Genomic DNA, 18,517 nt, shown 5'->3' on the forward strand with positions numbered 1-18,517 from the left:
AAATGCTAGTTGGCCTTGGGTAAATTAGAAATATTCCCCTATTCTAAGATTTCATGAGTAAAATAAGAAGTTAAGATGCTACTTTCCATTCAACAGTTAATTGCCGTTAGTACTCAAGGTGGGGAGGTTTTCCAGTGGTAAACAGCCTTTCTAATACACAATTAGCATTAATTAACATCCATGCTGGGAATTTAATCAGAAGCAGCAGATTAGTTCTGTTTTCTGAACAGTTTCTTCTCCCCTTGGATATATGGCTGTTCTTGTACAGGCTGGAAGCTTGTGTTCACAGCAAGGAGCTTGTCCTGGGGCTTATGTCCCCCAGAGCTGTCACACAGGCTGCGTTTGCACATCAAAGACATTTTAAAGAAATAGAAAAAACCTTTCTGATGGATCAGATGCTACAGGCTTCCCCTAGAACTACAACATTAGATTTCTGTGCTACAACCAAGTGACTTACAGCTTTCCCTCCTCTGTTTTTGCATATTTTACTCACAATTAGAGCTTTTTGTTTGTATGGCTCACTGAATTGGTTTTCTTGAGGAGTATTTCAAAGCTATGTGGTGTAAGTTGAAACCCTAGTAGAAGTACTTAGTTTTGAAATTTTGTGATACCTAGTATAATTGTAAAAGTAGTAGGTAAAAATAGCTCCCTGATGTTTTCCTCCAGATTGTTTGACGAGTTACTTGTGGGCTGAATGCTTGGGGTTTTTTTAATCACTTATTTGTTCTTTGTTTAGTAGCTAGACAGTGAAATTTGAGTTCTGTTTACTTGCAAGGATATGCTTTCAGTATTGCAAAAGAAACACTATCGAAAAATACGCAAAAAGGTGAAAAGCATTGTCGGATGTGTGTGTATACATAGATACATTTTATATATTTATATATATATATATATATATAAATGCACACACATACATTATGAAAATGTAAAAACTGAAAGTGCTCTTTCAGTGCAGGAGAGATGTGATTCCTATCTAGGAAAGCCACTATTTCTGATCTGACTTTTGGTTTTATATACAACCATTGATTAACTGACAGAATGTGTTTTTTCTTGTTTTGTTTTATGGGTTTTTGTTCTTTTACTTATTAGTCTTTTTTTTTTTTTTTAAAGCTTAGGACTATTAACTAGAATAAAGCTACAATCAAATGCTGTATGGACTTCTACCATTTGTGATAAGAAAAAAAGCTCTGCTGGGATCTGGTTGGCATTTAAAGTTAGGCCATTTTAAGGGCTTTAAGCTGAGCAGCTTTTAATAGGCACACTTAAAAGAGTGTTTTGTGTGTGGATTTTGTTCAGGTTTTATTTTCCTAGCTTCATGCCTGTTGATCTGTGGCAAAGTGCTGTATTTGGGTTAATTTTTATAGACCGTAAGTAATGTATTTAGAGGATTGCAAGACTGTGTACCTACTAGGAATTTGTTTTGAAGTTTGTCATCATTGTTCCTTTTTTTCCAGAAGTTTGGTGTCAATCAGTCTAAGCCAGAATTTACAGTGGATCTCAAAGGGGCATTGATTCACCGGGCCTCAAAGGACAAATCCAGCAAAAAGAATGTTATTGAGGTGAATTATTTTATTGAAATGCAGAATTATATCTAATTTGATTAATAACTTAATATTTTTTTTCTAAACTTAAAATCAAAAACTTTGAGTTTTCTACGTTTTTTCCTGTTCAAATGTAGACATGTCTCACTACCTGCAAGAAATGTCCATTTGTAATGTCTGTATGGGGTATGTTTTTAAGTAGACTTATTTACTGTTTACCCTGGTAATTGTTCTTGAGTGGTTATGTATTATCTAAATGTTATGCCCAGGAGAAGTTTAATTTTATATAGGTAATTTCACTTCTGAATTCTAGTGTGTTTATCAATTCTTATGCTATCTGGTTTTATTTCTTTAAAGCTAAAAACCCGCCAAGGAACTGAGCTCTTAATTCAGTCAGATAATGACAGCTTTATTAATGAATGGTATGAAGTTCTTAACTGTACCATCAACAATCAGGTATGTGTTTGAATTGTGAAGGCTCTATTTTCAAGGTAATGTTATTTAGTAAAATAATTCATGTAGCGACTCCTAGCGCTGCATGTACATCTTCACTTCCATATTTTCTTGTGTGGGCAGGAGGTTGAGGATATGGCAGTTCCTGGTGGTGACAAGTGAAATATAATTAATAGTGGCAAAGGAAGAAGGATGGTCCACTGGATTAAGAACTAGGACATGTGGGCTGACCTCCAGCTCAAAAATGAGCTTCCTTCTGTGGCCAAATACTTGTTCTGTCTCAGTGACCTGAAGGTTTCTGGTAGAGAGTGAGTAAAGGGGGGAGGGATGGCCAAGGGGGTACTTCGTGACATACATTAATCAGCATTTGATACTGCTGTTCACTTACCAAGGCTGGACTAAAATGCAAATGAAAAGCCCTGGCAACGTACTGTGTTACCTCTTCTTTATCAGACAGCGTTAACAGCAACTATTTAATCAACAGAAAAGTGATCAAGCATTTGGTCTTGATATTGCCAAACAAGATTTAGCATCTTTGAATTCAGAAGAGGTTGGAGGAGATATTGTGAGAAAATATTTATCTCATATTGAGTTGACCTCATGTGTATTCTTAGATTTTATAGTTACAAGCCTGGCTGCTGCCCATAAGCTGCATTTATGTTGCTGTCAGTGTCAGAGGCCTTCATTTCCCTTAGCTCTGATGGTGTTTTCCACCCAAACGCAGCAGACTAGTGTGAACGGCTTAGTTTTTGAGTGGTTAAGGCTTCTATCTTCTGCTGTCTCCTGGTATAAAATGTCATGACGTGACCCTTAATAACCAGGCAGGGCAGTCACTCAGTGATACCCTTCTCCTGTCTGCCCCATGTCATGCAACTGAGGCCACTTCTTTGTTTAAATAGAAACGAAGATGGAAAGGCTGAGATGAGAGCGAGGTGTTACATGTGAAGTTGAGAAAGTGAATGGTGGAATAGGGAGACTTTATCAGCACTCTGGAGGAAATAATGATGTGTTACTGCTGGTAGCCAAGAGACCTAAGATTACAAAGGAAAAAGGTTCAAAGAGTATATTTTTAGACTACCTGATAATTCGGAGCACTCAAGCTTTGGAACAAAAATCCATCAGATCTGTAGCAAACTTTTAATTCTGGGAACTTCATGTGGTCATAGTAGCTGTGAATCTCTTCCCCAGGTCAGAGTTGCTAGTTCTAGTGTGATGAGACCTTCCTCAAAATAAGGTACAGATTAGGTGCTGGTCTTTCTGCTCCTTCAGGCATAGCTATCTGTGAAGTATGTAGCTGCTCTTTTTTCTTTACGTACAGAAATTTCCAAGTTATTAGATCAGGCTTGTTCCATAATACAACCTAGATTCTAGGTGACGGTGAAACAGCTGATGTTTGTCTAATGGATTTGAAGGAAAAAAAAAAAAAATAATCTATTGGTTGATGTAATGAAGTGTCATCATGAAAGGCTGTTTGTTCAGTGTTCAGCGAACCTTACTGGGTCTTAGATCAAATGGTGTTTCTCAAACTTATTCAGTCTGCCAGTGAGAATGGTATCATTTCTGAATGTATTTTTAGTATGTAGAGTTCAGGAAAGAACCAACTGAATATTATTACAGGGGAAAAAAATGTATATTGTAGAATTGTCTACAGGAAATGTTTGTTAATACTATGTTCTATGATTTGGTAAACTGATCGCTGTGTATCTTCTTAACTCTAATAGGTAGTAGAGCCTGATGAAGCATTAGAAGAGGATGTACCAGATTCCCCTGGGGTGGAAAAACAAGACAAAGAAAAAGAGAAGGAGAATAAAGACTCTAAGAAACTTCGTTGTGAGTTGAAAATTTTCCATTAATTGATTTTAGCAATGCCAATTATCATTTTTTGCATCTTCAGTTTTATGTGTAAATAGAAAAGAATTCAAAAGGGTAGCTAGAAATGCAACTACTCCAAGTTTGGAAACGGGCTTTATGTAGTTCGTTCTACATCTTGGTGCCAGTTAGTAGATTTACTTCCATGTTTTACTAATCTTACTGGGGAAAAAAAAAAGTACCAAATGTGTCTAGCTCCTGCTGACACATGAAAAATAGAAGAAAATAGGCAGTGGTGGATTGTTTGAAAGGTGGTGTCAAATGCACAGAAGTAATTACGTGTTTGTTTTCTCTGACTTTTAGAAATTGTTTTGAATAAGAATCCTTTTGTCCTTTTACACGTTCAAAACTGATTAGAATTGTTTTACTTGTTTTTTGTCTGTGGATACAGCATCTGTAAATTTTTGCACTATTAAACTGGAATTTCACTAAGTTGCTAATGATATATTGGCTTGTTCAGAGAAATTAAACAGTTTTAAGTGCAACTTCAGACTTTCGGAGCTGAATTTCTTTTAGCTGCAGAAATGTCTTCCTATGCACAGAAATATATTTATTGGACTATTGAATGTCCTTTACTTCCAGGCTTTATATGTAATTTGCAGGAAAGCACTTTTTTTTTTTTTTTTTAAATAGTTAACTTGATGAAAAGCAAGACCCATTTTGAAACACAGCTATATTTTTTTTTTTTAAATTCCACATTAATTCTGTATGTGAGCTAACACTTAGTTTCACGGACAACACAAGTTTTTTTGTGACAGAGTTGTCTCTTCGTGGCTTGAAAAATGAATGTTATGTATAAGGAGTTCCAGAAAGTTAAAAAAAATGTGGATGCTTTACAGATTTGAATAGGCTTTTTATGTGGTTTTGAGCTTAACTTTTGGGTTTTGTTTTTTTTTTTAAACGTTGGTTCCTTGGCAGATAAATGCAGTTTGTTCTGTGGGTATTCATGCTAAATACATTTATCTTTCCAGCAGTGAAAGCACCTAGCAATATAGATTCCACAGATCAGAAAAAGACCAAAACGAAGCTCAAGAAGTTTCTTACACGGCGCCCTACATTACAAGCTGTCCGTGAAAAAGGCTACATTAAGGGTAAATGAACCTTTTTAAAAAGGGAAATAGTTTGAAAAGCTGAAATTAGTAGCTCATGTAGAATGGGGTTAAAATGGTCTACTTTTAGAGTAAACCACATGTATATAGCTGGTTTTACAGAAATCTTGGATGTATAGTGGTTATAGTGGAACTGGTGATTGATTGTAATTCTGAGCACTACTACTGGCTACTAAACTTCATGGAGGATGTCCTGTCCTTCAGCTCGTTTACTGGCAAAACTGCAGTGAAAATTGAGGGCCCAGGGGCCTCTTTGGACTTGGATTACCTCTTAGCTAGAGAGTCCGTTCGGTTTGCTGTTTTGAGCTGGAAACTTCAGATAGCTGGTAATCATTTCTGCAACAAGGGAAAGGAAAGTCCTTGGGGTGCAAATCTGAATGTATATGCTCATCTGTTTCACAAGGGTGTTTAGCCTGACTGGAACTAGACAATCATCTGCTGTCTCGTAAGAAATTAAATACTTTACACAAACCAGGATGAGGCTAAAGGAATCTTAACAAACATCTTTTTTCTCTAACCTTTTCTGAATGTATACATTTTTTTAATGTGTCACAGACTGAGTCTTACAGATGTTCTTGAATCAAACTTATGAAAGAATTGATTTCCATTTGTCACACTTGTAGAAACTGAGAGCAGTATTTGCACAGGTTTAAGTTAATGTGTTTGTGTAAATTATTGACTTGGTACTCACTGTAAAACTATTTATTTGTATGCTTTAGCTGAACTTGTAGGTGGTGCTCTACTAGGGTCAAAATAGCGTATGGGTAGGCAAATGTCAGACCAAATCCTAATGTGATTTGCCTAACTACATACTTTAACAGGTGTGCTTCTGTTGCGTGTAGCATTTGATATACTTATGTATCTGCAAATATAATTTAACTGTAAATTATGGAATTTTTGTTTGGGATAAAGAAGCATTATTCCCAGACTTTGACGTTTGCTCTGCTTTACAGCGTAGTATTCGTGTCATGGCTCAGTAACGTAACTTCTGACATTAGCAACAGTGAATGCTAAGCCAAGTTTAATTTGTACGCATGCATGCTGATGATTGGATTCTTAATAAAGACGTTAAGGAATGAAGAGTTTGTTTTTATTTAAAAGCATGGTATAAATTTTTAAAGTTGGATCTGCACTGTACAGTGTTACATTTACTGTATGAATGAAAAATACACAAGTCTTTATTTAAAAGCCCAGTGTACTTTTGTGGCTGCTACAGAACAAGCTTAGTAAACAGAAAAACTTGGCAAACTCACTTTGAACAGAAAAAATAATGAAAACTTCCAGAAAAAACACACTTGAAACAGCATGCACTAAGTGGAGAAGTAACTGTGCTAAACTTTTGTTACGTGGAAAAAAATTACAAAAGTTTCTTCAAGATGAGAGTAAGAAATAAGATTCCTGTATATGTGAAAATTAAAGTCAGAGGCAATTCTGGCAAATCAGTTTGTTACGTGCTAGCATTTTCCTGTGCTACCTAATCTGCATTGCTTTACCTGCTACAGCTGCATGCTAGCCTGGCTTTCTACTGCGTGTGCTTTTTCAGTCCCTTGCTACTGATTCTGCTTATACAGCTGGCTGTGTGAGTAGCAGCAGCAGGACTGAGTTTTTTTGGGTCAATAGCCTTATACATGTATGGCTAATAATACCATTATATGCCAGTTTTCATACTGCATAATTGGTTTGGTGTGCTGTTTGGATTTCCCAAAGCGGTAGTCAGATGCAAGTGTTGTTAATGGATCTACATAAATTACTAAACATGAAAAATGGCCTACATGCCATGCATGATGCAAATGCAAGAGAAGTTTCTCTCTTGCATAAGCTCTGAAGTAAGATCATCTAGATGCTGCAAAGGCAGCCACTTACTTATTCAACAGATAAAAAAAAAACAACCACCCAACAAACAAACCCAAAACTTTCTTCCCTTTTAGAGTATGAGCTTTGCTTCTCTATCTCAAGACCGTGTTTCAGTCTCATGCATCTGAACAGGGGAAGCCACCCATTTTTTGGGCATCTTTGATGAAAACCATAGAAACGGGTCTGACAGATTTTGGCGATAACATAATCTGAACAAGAGTTACCATGTTGCTGAAATACACTGAGACATTGCAAGACTCTGTTCTCTGCCCAAGCTGATTTTAATTTTTGCTCCAGTTTATGATGGAAAACACTCCCCCCTGGATTGTGTAGTTTTTGGAAACAAGACTCAAGTTACCTTTGCCCATAAATATCTGTGTTTAGAATCCAGCCTTGCAGCCAAGTTTCCTATGCATAGTCATACTAGCATCCATTCAGAGCTCTGTGATAAAGTTCTGTCATTTACAAATTCGTGTTAGAAGTTAAAGACTCTACACTGAACTGATGCATAATGCTGGGTTAAACAGTAGGTGCAGTGAAAGATGAAATTTTGTAGGCTTTTCCCCTAAGCAATGCCAAAAACTTTCACTTTGGTTCAACTTCATTATCTCCGTTCAGATTTTTAACATAGATTACAATAAATGTATTTTGAATTCAGAACAGGAATGGAATACAACAGTATCTTTAAATCTGCAAGATTTCTCATTACAGTAATGTCTGTATCACTTTAACAGATGTCTCCTGGTGGATTAAAATTATTTCAGTAGCAAAAGTTATTTACTCACTCATGATTATGTGACTGCTGACACTCTTACTGGTGCTTTTTCTTGCTGGGAGCTGCTGAGAGCTCTTCTCAAAAACTCTTCTATTTTCACTCTAATACTGCGACAATTGTATCCAGTAGTCTTTGCCCTTTGTAGAGGTTTGTTTTAACCTGAACTAGTTCTGTCACTTGAGTCCTGTTCCACTGTAAATCAGTCTCTTTACTTGGTTCCAGATCAAGTGTTTGGTTCCAATCTCACCAGCTTGTGTCAAAGAGAAAACAGCACGGTGCCAAAGTTCGTGAAGCTGTGCATTGAGCATGTTGAGGAACATGGTATGGTTGAAGTTTTTTTGTTTCCAAATCTCTCTTGCTCACCACACGATCTAATTTTGAAAGTTTTAATCCTTAAAATGCTGTAGTTTTACTTGGGGAAAAAAAATCTGAAATTTGTATCTGGAGTTAGCAATGAGTTTTCAAGAGTGGGGGGAGGTCGGTGGGATCCAAAATGGGGAGAAGGGAGGAAATCTTATATCTGAGAATTTGATCTGCTTCAGTATATTTCAAGCTGAGGAGAAGGCAGGACAGCCATCTGGTAACAAGGCCTCTAAGAAAAGAGGGATGACAAGAAGTACTAGAAGAGCACAGCTCATCAAGTTGTTTTTCAGATGAAAAGAGGGAGATCATCAAAATGCAACCATGCATTTTTGGAATTAAGCATGCTAACAGTAATTTATATTAAAACTTCCTTGAAACAAACTTGAGGAAAAAGTTGTGTTCCTGCTCTGTATATGTGTTGACTGCCAGAAGACAAGTCTATCCGTTTGGTGCCCTTCAGCCAGTTACACTGGCTGCTCAGTGACGTTTTATGCAATTTTGGAGACTAATAGCAGCCACGTACTGACTCAGGTTTTGTTTCCTTTCATTGAGAATAAGTCTTTCCTACCTAATACCTTAGAAAATTACACATTTGAAAGTGACATGTGCCCTTCTGGTTTGCCTGATGTAAAAGACTTTACACGTTTTTGTTGAAAGTATATTGGTTGTGACTCTTGACTTGGCTGTAGTCTGTGCTGTTTTCTTGCTTGTTTCTTGCTGTTGTCATTGCCCTATCTCTTGGAAAAGATGACTGAGGGGGGATTATGGAATCTCCATAATCATCGTTCAAATATATACCAGTCTGTTAATCTGAGAACATTCTCTTGAGAATCAGGGTAAGTGTTACAGGGGAATACTACATGTGAATTGTGAGGCATCTTCCATGGGAGTCTCATTTAGGATTTTGTTGCAGCCTGTAGTCCTCTTTTTCAATGCTGCTATCTTATGGCCTGGGAAGGGAAAAGTAACTGCTTCCAAAATAACTGCCTTAACTGCCTTACTCTAGTTTGACAAACTGCCACCTTGCTTGTAACAGCAGGCTTTATTCCATTTGTGATCTGCAATTTGTGAGAAAGGGGTTATTTTGCTTTGTTCTTTTTTTTTTTTTTCTTTTTCTTTTCTTTCTTTCCTATTTTAAAGACAGGACTACAGTGAAGATAGTGGTGAAGTTTTCCTTTTTTAAGTACCTGAGGGGAAGCTGACAGAAATGAACAGCTTTTATTTTTTCTTTTCCCCACTTCTCCAACTCTTCTTCCTACTGCCAATACACTTGAAATCAGTTCTTTCTGTAAAGGAATGACTAGTGGATTATGGGGAAAAGGGATATGTCAGATGGTGCTGGTAACTGTGCTGTGTTGAATCAGACAACTCCTTGAGGAGCTACAGGGACTTGCAGGTATTCTGGCAACACTCACCCCCTCAATGGCACTGACTCACATGCTGCATTCAAGTGGCATTTCAATTAAATTCTTTACGTCCTAATCACTTCTGAGTAACTGCAGTAGCAATCACAAGAGACAGTTTTCTTCTTTTCTGGTTGTGTGTGCAATACGGTAAAGGCAAGGGCTACCCGTTTTAGTTTTCTAGGCTGTTGGGTAGTGATGAGTTTGCATGCACATCATTCCTTCTCCATGCAGACCTGGTCACTTGAGATGCTTGCTATGCATGACTTGATTTGATATTTCTTAACCATACATTAAAAAATTGAACATCCACAAAATACTTTGTTCTTGCATGCTAGACTCCCATATACTCCCTGCCTACCCACCAAGAGCATCTTAAACGAGACACCGAGTCTCACTAGGGAAACTTGGAGCTGTTGCCTCATTATTACTATTCTGTGTAGGAAGTTGTAGAGATTACTTTGAGCTTGACACTACCAAACCTGTGTCAGCAAACTAAACCTCCTCTGATATGCCCTGCCCATAAAAAAAAGCTAGTTTAACATTATCTTTTTTTTTTAAACCAAGTGTTCTTTTTTATAGGGTGGGTTTCTTTTGTTTGTGATTTTGGGCCTATAAAGAAGCAGCCTAATGATTTCAGAACTCATACATGTTTAAAGTATTAAAATCGATTTATCACTTTGTTTTAGGACTAGATGTTGATGGCTTATACAGAGTTAGTGGCAATCTTGCAGTGATACAGAAGCTAAGATTTGCAGTCAATCATGGTAAGCTTCCTTCAACTATATTACAATTGCATATATTTTCAGATTGTTGGAAGTTCATAGGAAGCTCAGGAAAAACTTTTCTTAATGCGTAACTGGAGTCTTTCATGAGAAATGATTGTCATCTTCAAAGTAAAATTACTTTAAAATGCAGAATCTAATGTGTAATATACATAATTTGAAAAATCTAGCATCCTGGAAATTTGGCCTTATTTGGAACATAGAGGCATTGCCAGAACATAATTCTATAGAAGGGTGGTAAAAGAATTTGGGATGGGGGGGGAGATGATAATTTTAAACAAAGTAACATGTTAATCGTTCATTTTTCTCTCTCAGATGAGAAACTAGACTTGAACGACAGTAAATGGGAAGATATACATGTCATCACAGGAGCTCTAAAGATGTTTTTCAGAGAGTTGCCAGAGCCGCTGTTCACTTATAATCACTTCAATGACTTCGTCAATGCAATTAGTAAGTCCGGAAAACATGCATGTGATTTTTGTATAAGGTCTGCTCAATAGGTACAATTTGCTTAATTATTTTGGGCAGTAAAAAGAATGTTTTGGTTGTGAATATCCGTAAGGCTTACCTAAAATTGCCCACAGTAATGCACGGTCCGGCCAGGAGGTGGCAATATTTTATCTTGTATTAGCACTCCAAAACGTTTGCTTTTATGCCTAGTCTGTTAAACTTGAAGCTCAAGTTTTAAACAAAAATGGTGAATTTTTGTTTCTACGTCTCATCCTGTTGCAGAACAAGAACCAAGGCAGCGCGTCCATGCTGTTAAAGATTTAATCAAACAGTTGCCAAAACCAAATCAGGACACTATGCAGGTACTCTTTAGACACCTGAAGAGGTAAGTAGCAGGTAAAGGAAAGGCTTTGTATTGCTTATACTCTCTTAAAGCTAAATAATCCAAATAAAAGTACTAGGGGACTGTTCCCACTGTATTTTTTGCCTATATTGGACTTGATAAAAACAATGTATCAGTCTCTATTTATACAAGCTTGCAGAGCACCAAACAGACTTCAGATGGTAGTGTCATAGCTGTCATGTTTACTGCCAAGTCCTTATGTTTGAGGGATTGTGTGAGGATCAGGAATAGCTTTTCAAAACAAAACCTTCCCCTAGAGAGGGGAATCGCAGCAGCTGTATATCCTAATAACAAGACTACTTGTTAAATAAATACTGCGAATAGTCATTTGCTTTGGACTGTGCCTTTTACCCATCATCCTCTTACTCTAACACTTAAAAGTCTCTTTGTGTGGCTTTTTTTTTTCTCTTTCAGAGTTGTAGAAAATGGAGAAAAGAACCGAATGACCTATCAAAGTGTAGCAATAGTTTTTGGTCCAACTTTATTAAAACCAGAGAAAGAGACTGGTAACATAGCAGTCCACACAGTATACCAGAATCAGATTGTAGAATTAATTCTACTGGAATTGAATTCCATCTTTGGACGCTGACATTCTTCTTGGAGTAGAAACTGGAAGTGCTGGGTTGGCAACAATACTCCATCAGAAGGAAAATCTCTTGCTGTACGTGATGTATTATGTTTGTGGACCAAGCAGCAACTTGTTTTTTGCACTTTTGGAGGGGGGAGAAACAGAAATGTTTGACCACTTTAATGCAAATTAGAGACAACACTTTGGATTTCTTTGAGAAGTTCAATGTAAAAAGTGAATTGAAAAGTTTAGTTTGCCTTTTTAAAAGTAGCATTGGAAAAATGTAATATAGGTTCATACACTGGATTTCTTGGAGAGTGAAGCTATTAATCTCAAACTGGATAATCTGGAACTTGATCTTAAAATTATTCCGCTTCATAGGGAAAAGTCCTACCAACTGGTATGGAAAAATTCAGTGAAGTTACTTCTTAAGCTTGTGTATTACAGCATACTCAGATCTGTATGACACTTTTCCAAGGGGTTTCTGTGTGCAGTGACTGTCTTAAACTTCTGCTAACAGTTTGGTTTAGTTACTTAAATCTAATTCTTCACTTGAAATCTGCTATCCTTTTCCCTTTTCTTCACCCCCTTTTTTGCTTTTCTTCCATTCCTTTTTTTCCCCAGCAACCTTTCTGGAACACCTTAGTTGTTTTATAGAACAGCACACTATTTCAAACACTGAACTTGTAAGAATATCCAGCAATGGATATTTGTCTTGTAGCATAATAGAAGTCATATTTAATAAACATGTCCATTTTTTCAGGGTATTTCCTGAGCTAAGTTTTGTGTTATGCTGATTTAAAGCTAAAATCCTAAGTAAATACCAACTGTAACACTGTATGGAGTTCTTGATAAAATGCTGTGGTAGTGAAAGTTTCTTGATGTAAATACAGGCTATCCTTTTGATTCTTGTACATAATTCAGTTCCTGTATAGTTTAAGAACATTTTAGTCACACATTTCTAATCATGGGTAGATTAGCTATAGTAGCATAATGTTTCCAGTGGATGTCTGGGTTTCAGCAGGGAAACAGGTTATGGGGAGGGAGGGGGGACCTAACTGTGTGCACTTTTAGATGTTAATTACATTTGCAGGCAAATAACTGTAATGCAAATGGTACTGGATAAATACTGAGTGTGCTTGCTAAATTGTTAATGCACTACAAGAGGAGCCTTTTAGGTTATTTAATATGTACAGGATACATTAGAAAAATGTATTATGAATTCTAACATCTGCAAATAGTGAAACTCATGTTTTGATAGATAGATGTTTGATGGAATCCATGATGCTAAATTTAAGATTTTCTTTTTACATTAATGTAGAATAATTTGTAAAATTGGTTTTGAAAGATTTTGTTACAGGGAGCATGGTCTGCTGAAGATTTTTTTAAATGTATTTTTCTAGACTAACTGCTGTATCTGACATTTGTTATGTCTAACCTGAATAAAGAAAACTGTTAGTTCTTTTAGAGTTTGCCATTCCCGCTTCAGACAACATGAACCCCCTTTAAACAATAAGACTGATGTATCTTACCACTTAGCCTGGATGCTACTTGTGGCAGAGTTGTTGTGCTGGATTAAAAGACAAATACTTACCTTATAACCTGACAATTTTAGGGACTTCCCGGTCCCTTTCTATAACAACTTAAATTCTAACATAATAGGTTCAGAGAGGGTAGAAGGAATTTGTGGATAGAAATTTGTGATCTTTGACACATCCCAACATACTTGGAACCTACTGTACAGAAATTGGGGAAATAATTGTATTTTGCCCTTGATCTGTTGTGTACCTTTCACAACACAGTTCTGGCTTACAGCAAAGGGGATGTCTGTTGGAGTACTGAGGTGTAATCAGATGAATGGTATGAGAATTTCATGAGCATAGGGCTTGCATGAAAAGTCTTCAGAGATAAAAGAGAAGATGAGTTACCTTGTGGCTTTCTCACTGTCTTCTTGTGGTAATGGTGAAGTCTTGTGGTTTTTTGCGAAGCAACCTGGGTGAGAATTGTGAAAGCTCCGTCTCTGTGTTGTGTTGTCAGCCTTCTGGTAGGCTGTCAAACCAGAGCAGTGCCGAGTGGCAGGTGTGCCCAAAGCTACTAGAAAATGTCAACAAAGTTGAAGTCTGTTGCTGCAGATTATTCGAATCCCAACTTCGGCAGTAAAAATAAAAAAGGATTCCTACTGCTAAATGAGAGGGCTTATCCACAGGTCACCTTTCCTGTAAGTGTTACGTTTTTCAAAGAAAGAATGCCTTTTCAAAACAATTTGATAATGAGGATGTCACACTTTTCCTTGTATTCCCCCAAAATAAAGCGTTTTGTTATTACAGTATGTAGTATGGTCTTGTGGAGTGAAGTTATATCTTTTGATGTCCTCATTTGTAGTTTGGGGAGGGGAGAGTATTGTTTTTTAATTGAAAGAGGTGTAGCTAAACACTCCAAATATTCAGGAAGAGGAGGCCGTCCAAGCTGACGATATGCTTGTTGTGACCAACTTGAAGCTGTGTATGTCAGCACATTGGGTTTCTTCAGTACTTGAAATACCTTGTCTCTTGCTCCTGCAGTTCACTTTCTTTTAAAAAATCAAAACCAGATTTTTTTGGTGCAAACACAGCAGGAGAAATACATTTGTATTGGATGATACATAATTAAATGTATATATTCCTCAATTTGGGCTTTAAATCAGATTTGGTTCTGGTTTAAAACCAATTTAAAGACAGAATATAAGCTTTTGCAGCCATAAGCAGTCAAAGATACTGGAGGTCCAATATTCTGTATGAGTGCCAGTTGAAATTTTGTTCCAGCAGTGCTCTGCTTGGCTCTAGTTTGGCTACACAGTGTTAGTACCAAGCCACTCAGATGTGCTTCATTTATACCAGTTACAGTTTTCTTCACTTTGAAGCTGGAGAGAGAAGTGGACACAAAAGAGGCAAGGCAAATATACACAGTCATTTCTTGTAAACTTTTTTTTTTTAATGAGTGTCATGTAAATAAAGCTTCCTGCATGCAAGTGGGTAGGTCATGCTTACTGCCCAGCCCCAGACTTTCCCAAAGCCATGATACATTCCCTTTGTACCGAACCCATTGTATCCTGGCCAGTGCATCCCCTGCTCGCAGCCTCAGGGAGAAGGGACTTTGTAGGTAATGCACTATCAGTTTAGGGCTATGTGGAGCCCTGACTTTTTTTTTTTTTTTTTTCCCCCCTTAAAGGGAACAGCTTTATTTAGCCCCGAAGTAATGATATTTTCAGAATCAATTGGTTAATTCATAAGCCATAATGTAAACCAAGCACAGTGGGGCATTCTGCTGGGCAAAGGGGGAGGTACAGCATGTCTAATGAGGCCGCCTGCAACTGCTGGGGAGAGGAGAGCTCCTCTGAAGAATCTTAATTAGCTTCCACAATCGCAAAGTTTTGTGGGCAAGCAGCTGGTAGGACTGGATCAGACCTTTACAAAAGTAGCCCTATGTGATTGTGGGACTTAAATGAACATTCTCCCCCACCCCTCCCCCCCCAGCATTCTTGTAAACAGAGCACTTGTAAAACAAGATCACACTGTGTAACAAACCAACATGAAAGAAATTCTGAGGCAACTTGGTCCTTTTTACTGCCTTGAGAATTAAATGACAGTTTTAATATTAGAGTTTCCTACAACTTCCCAAATGGATTGGAGTTTGTTGTGCTTAGCTACTACTTTCTTTCAAAAGTATTCGGCAAACCCAGAACTGCAAGGTGGAGCGAGCAGGGATAGCATCAGCTTTGTTTCTCATAGAACCTCATCTTGCAGCTTGCTGCATGAAAATGTAGTTGGCTGGGGAGAGGCAGATCCTTAGTGTGGGAATAAGTAAATGCAAAACACTGAAGGCGGCCAGACAAAGCAGGTGTAACGGACAGGCAAGGTAGTGGAGAAACACAGAAATTCTATCTGTAGGGATCCAGGCCAGAGACCTGGGAGAAAGCCAGGCTGCCAAGAGTGGTTTGGGTTTATTTTCTTTTTCTGCTTCATACGATGCAGATCAAGGCCTGGGTATGTTTTGACAGGCTAAGTTGCTCTGTAAACAGGTAGAGTTCAAGTGACGTTGTGAAATGGCAGTGCCCACCTTTCTCTGGACATCTCCAGAGCAGCTTCTGTGTGTCAGCTCCTCGGTGATGCACTTGTGTCCAGGTTCATTTGACACACACACACCCCCCTGAGGGCCAATGGGAGTCAAGAACCGCGTTCCTTCAATGTAATTGTGAATGCACAGCCAGCATCTGTGCGATACAAAAATCAACTTGTTCTTAGTTTGGCAGCATTATTCTGGTGCCACTAAGTGCCCCATCCAAGACCTGAACCTTGTGGCTCCAGAGACTGAAGAGCACAGGTAACCCTGTCTTACAATCTCAGCCCACCAGAAGAAAGGTGTGAAGCTGACAAGTGGGAATACGCAGAAAAAAAGAAACCCCCAAGCCAAACCATCTTCACAAACAATTTAGGTTTGCATGTATGGTACAAATCTGCTCAGGACAGTTTGTCAATTCATGGTGTGAAAGAAACAGCTGTCCTCTAGAAGAATAAATACCATAATCAAAAGCTTTAATTTTTTACGTGAGGCATTGGAAGATAAATGTTCAACATTGGTCAGCTTATCTAGTTCACCATGTGCTGCCGCCAAATGGCTGGAATCAAGCTGCTGGTAGTGTGTTACCTGGTCACCGATGGGCCGGTGGTCTCTGCCTCTTCTTTACCAAGAAGGTGACGCTGAGCTGGTGGTGGCTTGTTGCCTTTCTGCCTATGAGCGTCCTGCCTAGCTGCTCCTTCCAGTAAAAGGAGGTAACTAACCTAGAAACAAACTGAAAGCCACCTTTTTCCTAGAAAACCTTTCCTATCAGCCTGGGCTGGGCAGTGCTTTGTCCACAGGCATTTCTGCACCGTGCTGCCACCAAGGTGCTCTGCCCCGGGGCCGAGCAAGTGCATCTTCTGTGGGTGCTGGCAAGGCCCCTGCCAACACACACGCGTGACCCACTCACCTTCACAGCTTGCTTCTGTGAAGAAAAACAGACACAGTTGTGCAAAAGGGAGAGCCTCTACAACAAAGCATGCCACCGTATTTCCTGCTATGAAATAGCTGGTTTATAGCTGAAGTGCTGTTCTTACTGATACACTAGCACTGCTCTAAGTTTTCTCTTTAAAGTTTTAAAGGTAAGACTTCTTTTCCTATTAATCTCTTCTTTTTCCTGCATCCACCCACCTGGTGTTCTTGCTGCACTGAAAGTCAATCCAGCTTGGACCGTTTGCTTCCTTATTTGTACAACAGCCTGGAGCAGGGCGGCTGGAATGTGCCGTGCTCTGCCCAGAGCGCTGCTTTGCCTGCGGAGGCTGAGGCATCGGCCACTCGGCCATAGGCACTTCATTAAAAAGCAGTCATCACTGTTAATGCTAAATGGTGATGTAAACCAAAGAAACCCCCACAACACACTAGAAGAATAAAAAAATGGTCCTTTCCAGGTAATAGTTAAAGCAGGCTGCATGCCACTCCTGTTTCCCAGAACGCCCATTCTTCTCCTGTATTGCAGAAGTGTACATAAGCTAAGCAATTGGGTATTGTATTTGGCATGAGACTGAGGGAGAGCGATGTAATTCCATGGAACCAGTGAATCACCATCCGTATCACTTCTGTAGGCTGAGCTGTGAGCCAGCTGTCGAGTGGGCTGCACGATCTTCAAGTTTGCACTAAAACACTGTGGCTATAGGCCAGGACCATACCTGGCCCCTCCTTTTGCCTGAGCTCCCCAGCCTGCCCCATTCAAATGCATGAAAATACCCAACTTTCTGTCCACCTTTCCTATTCATGGAGCACAGCAGCTCTGTGCAGCAAGCCAAACGCTCAGGGTGTCTGTGGGTACAGCTTCTACCTCTGTGCGTACACAATTTAGTTAAGAGGGGGAGAAGACAGTTTATTATAAACACTGAACAGTGGGTGACATCATTAGCTCTTAAAAATCATAACTAACTCCTCAGGTGGTTGTCCTAGTGCATTCTGGGCTTTCTTTGCATCACTGAGATAAAAAGAAAGCCTGGGCACACGAGGGCTGGATGCAGGCAACGAAACGTTGAGTGGTGCTGTTGCTGGCAAGGTAAATTCCATTTTGCCAGCACCAGTCTCGGATGGCAGAAGCAATGCCTGTGCTATACGAGCCCGAGGTGGGGACTTTCCTTCCTTCCTGCTTGCCTTTCTAATTTGTAAGGTCGTGAGCTAAGGCTTGCGGCATGTTGGAGGCCAGATGCACAAATATAATGATCGTCTCTGGTTTTAAAGATCTATGAATGAAGTTGGTATGCAGCATTCCATTTAGCCATTGGCTTCCTTGTTCCTACTTGGCCATTCATGGCCTATATCAAATGACAGCACTTCTCCTGGCCAAGGCCTGATTCCATTTCTCTCCCAAAGTAACGTTGCTCGGTTAAGCAAACCTGTCCTGCCACCCATGGCAGGACTTGCAGCCCAGCTGTGCTGGAGCGTTCCTGGGGACTGCGATGGCTGCGGTAGTACCAGGTACTGTCACTGTCCCCACTAGTGACCACAGAGTCCTATTAAAGTGACTCTTTCTTTACCACAGCCTGAAATACAAGAGTTGGGTGCTTGCAGCCACAAAGGCTTCCCTCTTTAAAATGCTTCACACCAGATACAAAGAAATCCTCAAAGCCATGAGCAGCTGCCAGGTGGTGTAAACGCTTGGTCACAGCCACATTGCCACTGTGCAGCAGAGCCGGGCACGAATGGGCCCCGGCAGCCCCCTCTGGCACAGTCCTGCCACGGGACGTGGCACCCAGCACCACAGCCTCTCCCTCAGCCCAGCAAAGGAAACCTCTCCGGGAAAAAACAGGCAAAATAAGGTAGCAGGGAGCCTGCCACAGCACCCAGCGCTCCTGCCCATCCCTGCCCGGGCACAGCCAGCACGCAGCGCT

General features: G+C 39.4%; 1 protein-coding gene across 13 annotated transcripts in view; it reads left to right on the forward strand.

Moving 5' to 3' along the window:
- The window catches only part of ARHGAP12 (Rho GTPase activating protein 12), a 78,204-nt gene extending 64,302 nt beyond the window's left edge, over window positions 1-13,902 (forward strand). For 10 of the 13 annotated variants that reach the window (XM_055707360.1, XM_055707363.1, XM_055707361.1 and 7 more), the window contains 9 exons: window positions 1,455-1,559; window positions 1,899-1,997; window positions 3,716-3,824; window positions 4,835-4,954; window positions 7,824-7,922; window positions 10,057-10,134; window positions 10,468-10,602; window positions 10,885-10,987; window positions 11,420-13,902. In XM_055707360.1, the coding sequence (XP_055563335.1) occupies window positions 1,455-1,559; window positions 1,899-1,997; window positions 3,716-3,824; window positions 4,835-4,954; window positions 7,824-7,922; window positions 10,057-10,134; window positions 10,468-10,602; window positions 10,885-10,987; window positions 11,420-11,594 (1,023 nt within the window). In that variant the 3' untranslated portion in view covers window positions 11,595-13,902. The remainder of the gene's footprint in view (window positions 1-1,454; window positions 1,560-1,898; window positions 1,998-3,715; window positions 3,825-4,834; window positions 4,955-7,823; window positions 7,923-10,056; window positions 10,135-10,467; window positions 10,603-10,884; window positions 10,988-11,419) is intronic. The other 3 variants (XM_055707353.1, XM_055707358.1, XM_055707354.1) reach the window with 2 other exon arrangements.
- The last annotated feature ends 4,615 nt before the right edge of the window (window positions 13,903-18,517 follow it).

The sequence above is a fragment of the Falco cherrug genome, chromosome 4, assembly GCF_023634085.1.
Source record: "Falco cherrug isolate bFalChe1 chromosome 4, bFalChe1.pri, whole genome shotgun sequence".
In the NCBI taxonomy this organism is placed as follows: domain Eukaryota; kingdom Metazoa; phylum Chordata; class Aves; order Falconiformes; family Falconidae; genus Falco; species Falco cherrug.